At 39.9% G+C, this 9,019-nt stretch overlaps 2 protein-coding genes across 2 annotated transcripts in view; one reads left to right on the plus strand and one right to left on the minus strand.

Annotated features, from left to right (window-relative positions):
* Positions 1 to 2,441: 2,441 nt before the first annotated feature.
* Rpb12 (DNA-directed RNA polymerases I, II, and III subunit Rpb12) lies at positions 2,442 to 3,297 on the minus strand. Its single transcript, XM_018020401.2, has 3 exons — positions 2,960 to 3,297; positions 2,751 to 2,843; positions 2,442 to 2,667 (listed from the first exon to the last, which is right to left on the minus strand). The coding sequence occupies exons 1-3, from the start codon at positions 3,015 to 3,017 to the stop codon at positions 2,645 to 2,647; spliced, it is 174 nt and encodes a 57-aa protein (XP_017875890.1). The 5' UTR covers positions 3,018 to 3,297; the 3' UTR covers positions 2,442 to 2,644.
* Positions 3,298 to 3,724: 427 nt separating this feature from the next.
* LOC108622494 (uncharacterized) overlaps positions 3,725 to 9,019 on the plus strand; it is a 28,695-nt gene continuing 23,400 nt past the window's right edge. Inside the window, exon 1 of the mRNA XM_026811531.1 lies at positions 3,725 to 5,711. Coding sequence (XP_026667332.1) covers positions 4,536 to 5,711 — 1,176 coding nt within the window. The 5' untranslated portion in view covers positions 3,725 to 4,535. The remainder of the gene's footprint in view (positions 5,712 to 9,019) is intronic.

The following is a 9,019-nucleotide window of genomic DNA, read 5'->3' on the forward strand; positions in this document are numbered from 1 at the left end:
TTCTGCCAATTTTATCATTTATCTTCTCGTCCTCTTTCTTTCACTTTTAATCTTTAAACAGAGTCAGAAATACATGTGTACATGTCTCATTATTTATGTTAACTTCAAAATTAGATTGCGTCGACCAGAAATCTGTTGGTTATTTTTTATAAAATTATATATCAATCTTATTTATACAAAAATGAAATATTTACCTACGATATTTATTTGAGTAATTTATTTATACAACACGTAGCGATTAATCTAGCGATTCCTAGCTCTGTTTAAAGATGATCACGCAGTACATTTACCATTAGAATTAAACGATTAAATCGTACACCGGGTAATGAGTAATCGTAGAAACTGGATAACAGCTAGAAGCGATCGAAACTATTTAAAAACCACGAACGACAAATAACTGTCTACTCGATCTTGTACTATTTAAGAGTGCCCACGTTTTCTTAACATTAAATCTCAAGCATAACTCATACATACTTCCTAACTGCATAATCATGGATTATCACGATTTGTACCTAAACGTTATTCGGGTGCTTGAGATTGAAAATTGTTTAAATAAATGTAAATAAAGTAAACGATCGCACAATCATTGTAAACGTACAGTGACTTAAACGAGTATTGGCGCAATGCTTGTTCTACTAATTAACTAGTGTTAAATATGGTCGACACGCGCGTGCCTAATACTTTTTCCAGTTACTGTACAAGTGGTCCAGTCGCAGCGATCGCCGCCAAACAATATCAGTTTAGCATAGACCGACATAGCATTTGGTGTACCTATAATCAATTCGTAATGCAGTCCAACTAAATCCATTAGTGATAGATGCACCAGTTTTTTCACTAACAGGTACAAGTTTATTTAATGTATTATGTATAATCTAGATGAAATTAAGGAGGTATACATCATCGATTTGTTGAATTCGAATTAGAAATCATACGGTCATCGAGACTAAAAAGTGATGTATTTTTCGAAGAACGTCGAGTAAAAATTTCGTATGTCCATAACGCCAAGCCAACGATCCAAAAATGGAACTTTTACTTGCGAATGATGAAATTTCGATGTAGAAACAAATTTTACATGGTGGCCAAATTTTGTACGGTTGTGTCCCTTCCGCATTTGTGATCACGAAACGTAGTTGATTCGAGATATATTTTCTAAACGATTGTTTTTTGTAAGATCCGTCTTGAAAGTGAGGGCATCGTTCACATATCAGACACATTGATTTAGACTTAGGAATTCTTAAACGTATAATCTTACCTATATTTTTTATTATTTGTACATTACAATTTATACGCGAAACAGTAGAATCCATTCTCTGTGTAAGAGAATTATTTTAAATATAAGAGAAATTAGGATACGACACGCACAGAGAAAAATCTTGAAGGTAAATTTTTGGAAATGTACATTCTGTAATTGCACGAGACATTCATCACATAATCAATATCACTAAAATTATCATTGAAGACTATTAGTATTTTTCTATGTTTCAAGAAAAATTGTATAAATGATAAAATTGCTTTGTATGATAAAGTAAAAGTTGGCTTGGCTCCTTCCAGACTCAGTATTAAAAACAAAAATTAATATAAGAACAAGCGTTATATCCTGATTGGACTTTTCAACTTCTACTTCTCTTTCGGTGACTTATTTTTCAAAGAGCAAATACAGCTCAGGTAAATTTCTTGGCACAGCAAGAATGGAACAATGAGCTCAGGATATAATGCAAACATCTTAGATAAAAAGATCGCCAATCATATTTTACTTGGAAATTCTTCCAAGTAAACTATTATCAGTAGTTTTCACTTTGTTCCAAACTGACATACACACACATACACACATTATTCTTTCTACAGATTATAAATTTTATAATCAATCGTTGGCAGTAAACAAAACTAGTATTTTATATACGATTATAAGAAAAAAGTAGGTAGTTATAAGGACTTTATATCTCTCACATTTTGTGTGAAACTTCTATCTCCGAGTTCACACGAAACAATGGAAATGAATTTGTTAATAATAACAGAGTATTTTAATCGAGGCTGATCAAGCTTGTGGATATCATAATTATAAATAATGGGACCGTATTAATTAAGATTTTTTAAGGTGTATAAGAAAAAGAACATAACAACAGGTTTCACGAATGCCAACAAACACTTTTGCTAGCCCTTTCTTCCTGATTCTGTGACTCTGTTGAACTATTGATAAACAAGAATGTAATTTATTTATTGTAAATAAAAAACCATATATTGCTTGTAAACAATTTCTACATTAAGTAAGTATGTGATCTCGCATTGAATTAACAATGATTTTTGGTAATACGAAACAGAAGGGAAGATCGATCGCTTTGAAGGCCATCGGATTGTTATAATTCTTCTAGAACGAAACAGTATCGCGAGTATAAGAGTACAATCGTAAAAAATTATGTGGGATGGGTAATAAATATTTAATATACAATGATGCGTATTATTTTATTATTGCTAAATTTTATTAGATATTCATCCCTTGTCTCCGTGCAAACATTAAATTACAGTGTTTGGAACATGTATATTTTTATTGTACTTAAACTTGTGTGCTTCACATTGGACTTGAGCTTATACATCTTCCATCAACTTAAAATCATACGTTTCAGTTATCCTAGTATTTGGTAATAAATCATCGTGCATCAAATACGACAACTATATTTTGATTAAGGAAAATAATTTCTTTTACTGTTGAAACAATTGACAGTTTAATATATCGTTTCTAATGAAAAGGATACGTCTTTTGGTACGTTTCTTATACATAATTCTGTATCCACATTCTCTGCATCGAATGGGATCTCTAGGTCGAATTTCGTTATCATGATGACATTCTATAAGAAATAAACGATTAGTAAAATAATTTTATAATCTCTGACACGCAGAGGTTGACCATAGTCAGACGTAAAAACTGAGGTTAGGATGGTTTTATTTGAATTATCTATCATACCTCCGCAAATATAAACCATAGCTTGCTTAGGTGTCGATTCCGACTTGCTGGATTCCATTTCTTACGAACTCTGAATGAAAATCGATCACTTCTTCAGAAGTTATTGCAACACGTGCGACGCAAGAGCAAATTTGTATACAATAGATCCTGAAAGTGCTGAAACCTTCTGGCTAACTTTTGAGAATTCACTTACTCGTTGAGTGCAATACTCTGTAGATCACTGGTGTAGCTTACTATTTTGCCGATTGCTCGAAGCAATTTACAGATTCCGACATTTTATAAATCGTTCGATATTTCCATGGAGTTAACAAAATCTTATGCTCTTCACAGATTGAAGCTTCACAATTACATTCATTACAATTACATAAATTAAAGATGTAAGACAGGAAGTAGTTCAGAAATATTTGTATTTGTGATCAGTTTATTACAGACTTGGATAACAAAACGGTATAAATAACGTATATACATCATCTGGAAACGTAATACTGGTAATAACTGCGTTGAAGTACTCTACATAAATTACTTCAATCACCGAGGCTTCAATTATATTTATTTTTATCTCTAATACTGAATTTGCTGTTTATTACATGACACAAAAATAAAATGTATCAATTCTTGTATGATCACGCGGAAAGCTTTCATATCAGCTTGCTATTCATATTGCGCATCAAAAATTCAAACATATGTTACTACGCATTTAAGACTTCATGTACTTTTACGTATAACTCTACTATAGAAAACAACTTATTTATATTCCAGATACTGATAACGAGCTTAAGAACACGTCCAGTGACCTGAAAGATGAATGGTTCATCATTAAAGTGTGTAAATGATCGGCGACGAAAATTCGAAATTCGGGCAAGGAGAAATCGAGAGGGTCGCCCAGCAACAGGAAAAGTTTTAAAATTGGCCATCAGAGGACCTTCGTGAATCCGTCCAATGAGAGCGGTTGGCAACTAACGGCGGGATGAAGTCGGCGTTCCGATTGGTCAGAGCGATCGCCAGGGCACCGCGGTGGGACAACGGATAAACAGATTTCAAAGTTTCTTGGCACAGTTTCTGTTTACGCGGAAGAGGGAGAGTCGAGCCGGCCGCGTGCGCATGTTTACCGCGAACCGAACCTCCGTTTCCACGCGTCATCGTTCTCGCTATTAGATATTTGTCCGCGATTTAATCGGCCGCCGGTGGTCAATATCCAGCCTGTCGTGCATTTTGACACAGTTTGGACGAAATGTCGTGCAACGGGGAAAGTGACAAGCAATCCTAGAGGAACGATCGTCGATTTTCCCGAAGGAGCGGCTCTTTTGTTTTGGAGAAAGGAGGGGCGCGAACGCTTCTACGACCACGAGGATTCTCTCTGCCAGATGCTCACCAGTTTCCCGCGCGACGCACGTGAATACAGTTTGGTCGAGGGGATGCGGAACTCCTAACCCTCAAGTTTCATAAACAAATGCGTCGGTATTCGGTGCAAAACGTCAGCCGAGAATTACGTAAAACGAAATGCCGATTAGTGTGATCCCGAAGTCTGTGTGCGAGAGGAGATAGTTTTCGTCGATTGACAGTTTCCGAGCAGAAGATGGAAGAGATGGAAGACGTTAAGTTAAGCGAGACGCCGCGCGGGTTGAACTCCAGCATCCGGAGTGCCCAGGACACCCTTGACAGCGGTTACCTCACCCTGACACCTCATTCAGGTGCGTGCACGTCGATTACTTCCGGGTACAGATCCAGAGTGTCGAGCACTTCGGCGAAGAGGTACCAGAGAACCCGGGTGGACCCGCTGCAGTCCACCCGGCCGCAGAGGCTGCGCTCGAAATTGAACCATCTATTAAATGCATCCGAATCCGATTACCTCATGTCCGAGAGTTCCGAGAAGAATGATCTGCTCCACGAGTCTGTTCGGTCGGATTACAGTTCAGACTCGACGAACTCGAACTTCGGATCGAACGATGTCAACCTACGAGGTAGGCTCCGTCGTAATTGCAAGACGACGGTGCCCATCACGCCGGCTTCGACGAGGCTGCAACTTCTCTCGCCGCCTCCGTCGCCCGCGGTGCCGTCGTCCTCGTTCATCGCCTCGGAACCGATCGAGGAAGACGTGGAAATGAAGCTAGTCATCGTGCCACAGAGCACGCCTCAGGTGATCACGTCCCCGCGAAGACCGCGTCCACCGCCGAGGATCATAGTCTCGCCGGCGAGGATCAACACGCGCTCGGTCACCGGCTCGTCGCAGAGCCATAAATTAAGCAAGCTCTCTATCACGGATATCACCTCGATCGCCGAGATCAAGCCAAAGAGGTTGGACTTCAGCCAGCGCGCAATCTCCGTCGCTCTGCATCGCACCAGGGCCACGCCGGATTTCACAGGAAGAGAAACGGTGGATATAATGGCTCTCCTTGGGGATAAGAGCAACCACTGGAGGATAGTCTCCAAGATATTCTCGTATCTCAGTCCTCAGGACCTTTGCTCCGTCAGCATGGTCTCCAAAACATGGAGAACGATCTGCAAGAACGATTCCCGAGCTAATATCAGGAGATTGACTCATGTAATAGTCCGACAAAACGCTAAAGAGAATCTGAAGCTGATGAAGAAGAACAAGTCGGAGGGCGATATACAGAACAGTCCCAAGAGCAGATACGCGAGAAAAGGATATCTGCTTCAGGTGCAAAATCTGCTTCAGGTGCAAGGGAATAACCAGCCGCCGAACAGTCCTCCAGTCTCTCCTAGTAAAGTGAAATTCCACTCCTTCGTCAAGGTAAGTGGATCAATTGATTATAATAACACAAGGTTCGAAGATATTCTCATTGACTACAGAAAGTATGAGGAAGCTTATTATTATATATAGACGTATAAGTATATGAATTGGCATTTTAGTATCTTTAACTGTAAGAACGTGGGAAAAAATCGTGTCGGGAATGTTTTGACCGTTTACCTTACGAAGTTTCTATGTGGGTATCATATTTAATACCTGTAAAGACAGTAAGTACGTCAGAGTCGCGTTTCCAGCTGTTATCGTGAAGATACTCGAGTAACGAGACGAATTTCGATGTATAACACGAGAGTAGCAACTGTCTCGTTAGTAGTCTCTATACTTGCATGATTTCAGAGTTTTATTTAGAGAAGCATAATTAAATTATATTTTTATATGCTTCGACTTCTTAAACGTAGAAAGCTCATCAAAGAGCTTTCCGTGGTTAATTTTTAAGCTTGTATGTATGTGTGTACCTATGAGAAATTCGAGCGGCATTTCAAAGAAGAAATCGCGATAAATCAACGTCAGCGCGGACGAGAAACAATTACCTCGGTTAATCTCGCATCCCGTGTTTCGCGTGCAAATTACGAGCGGCGCATTATTTTAAAAAATGTATATGTGTATATCCTAGGCTACCGCGGTGCGTGATCAGTCTACGAAATTCTGGCTCGCGTAACTATAAAGTCCAGAGCGAGGGACGAGGAGAATAATTATAGGTTTCGATACGCCCGGCTATATTTCATACGTACCATTCGTTAATCGAATTCGCAACGTAATGATCTGGACGTATCATTACTATTTGGCGAAAGGTACAAATATTTTTGTTTTTACGCGTACAGCTAACGTTCGCCGTTACTATCCTCGGAAATTCGAGTCGCGTAAATCATTCTCTCCTGGTGTTGCGAATATTCACATATTTATTTGATTTTATACGTCGAGTTCGTTTTTTGCTGGTTGCCTCGTTGAGTTATCTAGAAACCGCTTTCATTCAAGTACCTCGCACGCGTGAACTAGTTTCTCTAGACTCATTAAAGTTAACTCGTAAACTCGACCAAGTACCTAACTGTACACGTACCTGTTATTCGCACTTAGCAAGCTGTCCTCAGTTTCTTGTTCGATAGATGAACCGGGCAGCGTTATTATCGCGTAACAAAAGCTCGCTCTCGGTCTCGTCTCGCATCCGAAGTGCATGGTATGCGCCGATTCAAGGTCTCCTTTGTTGCACGCACCGCGATAACACGTACTAAGTGCACTACACTTATTCATCCGCGGCAATCAGAGGCCCTTTATCAAACGAATTAATTCCGTCGCGATTGGGTTAATCCGTCGTCATTGTAATTTTCTTCCTATCGCCTCGCGTGTGCTTTTCAACATTGTATCCTATATACATTGTTTAACTTTACCGTATCAAATATAGGCTACATAAGATATACATACAGTTCACTATAAACGTGCACTGTTAGGTGTAATGTGAACCGTGATCCGATAAATCATGGACTAAATTCGACGGGTACGAACCTTTCGCTCGAGTTTAGTGTAAATAAAAAATGGGATCTCGGTTAAGAAGGCGGGTGGTGGTTCTCAAACGACAAAGAGAAGAACAAACGTATGAGGAGAGGACAGGCCCTCCTCTTTGTTTCAGCATCGAACTCGACGGTAATATATTCGCATTGTTCTCTCCGCGTCTGGTTTTTGCCCTTCGGGGCAAAACCGCGGCGCGCGGACTCCAAAGGGTTCGGCCACGATTTTTCGAAGGTAAGAGGGCCGAAGATATATCGAACCCCACGGCTCACTTTATTAGGGTGTACGTTAAACAATATTTCTCTCTCCCTCGGCCCGGCATGAAAATGTCGACGCGGAGAGAAAGCGCGAATTATATTTATTCGACGAGATCGAGATCGGGGAACGGGAAGCCCTCCGGTAGCTTGTCGATTATGCTAAATCGATTAGAGTATCGTACGGGATTAATACGTTCCTCGCTCGGGTAACATTGCGCAATTATTTAAGGAACCTCGTTGGAGTAAAATTGAATTAAGAGTCCTCTGATAAATTAAAACAAATAAAATATGGTGGACAATTTTAATTTTAATCTTCAATCTCGTAAACATGTGTTTACACGTTTACACGTATTTCCTTCCAAGCATTGAAATCTCTTCACTGTTCCACTGAAAGTAATACACTCCTCAAAAACCACCTGTTTCACTCTTCGCTCAGACTTCGTCACTTTTAAACCTCGTACAGGATACCATAGAAATCTTGCGGTGAGAAAAAGATAGCGTCTGAAAATATATTTCTGCGTTTAATTTTCGTAAGGATTCCTATAACTGGAACGTCGTGAGAATTTCGCGCTGGGTGTAAAGCTACACCTTTCCCAGACGTTCTCTCCTTCCCTCGTCTCTCCATAAAGTCCACAAAGGACTCGTTGTCCGGAGGAATGTGTACGTTACATTTTGCAGAAAATATCAAACGCGAATCGTTCCGCCTCGAAGGTTCAGATAATGGTCCCTCTTAAGAAAAGTTAGACGATTCCACGTGGTAGGAAAGAAGGAAGGAAGGAAGCAAGGAATTGTCCCTTAATTAGCAGAAGGGCCCCGCGAGCCAACAGTTGCTGCGGGCCATGTTTCCTGTCCCCAGGAACTTCTGGCTCCTTTTTCCGGTGAGTGCCTCTTCTCCACCTTTCACACCGGATCTCAAACGTTCCTTTCGGTCGTTTCCTTGCTAACTAAACTGCTGCTATTTGTAATCGATTCCACGCTCCGATAATTAACTTCCTTTTAACCCTTTTGACTAGACGGAATAGACACTTTTTTAACGGATATTTTATATGGAACTTTGTTACTTAGAGTGCTAGTTACGATTTTCGAAATTTTTGGAAACGATTTGAAAAACGTTTAATGGATAAAAAAATTTTAAATGTTTCTAGCCGCGTAGGAACAAAGGTAGTCGATTCAATACGTTTATCGGCGGTATCGAAGGCATTCCTGGTCTTTTTGCGCGTCTCTCGGAATCGTGGGACCAGAGCCTCGATCGGGAGAGTCGTTACACGCATACCACCAGGCCCGAACCCTCTTCTCTCAACCCCTTTTAGCGCACAATGCACGTCTCTACACTTGCCCGTGGCAATAAAACGAAACTTTATGCAATTCAGATATCTGACAGTTTTAATATTAAAATAACATATTCAACAATAGCTTCGTTCATTTGAAAAAATTGTTCATCAAATCAGGTAGAATTCTAAAGAGAAAGTGAATTCCGAAAAATATTAAACAAAATTGTACAATTCCTTTTTCTCGAATAGTGTATCGTTGCCT

The sequence above is a fragment of the Ceratina calcarata genome, unplaced genomic scaffold, assembly GCF_001652005.2.
Source record: "Ceratina calcarata isolate Rehan_Ccalc_2016 unplaced genomic scaffold, ASM165200v1 scaffold224.2, whole genome shotgun sequence".
NCBI classification, from domain to species: Eukaryota; Metazoa; Arthropoda; class Insecta; order Hymenoptera; family Apidae; genus Ceratina; species Ceratina calcarata.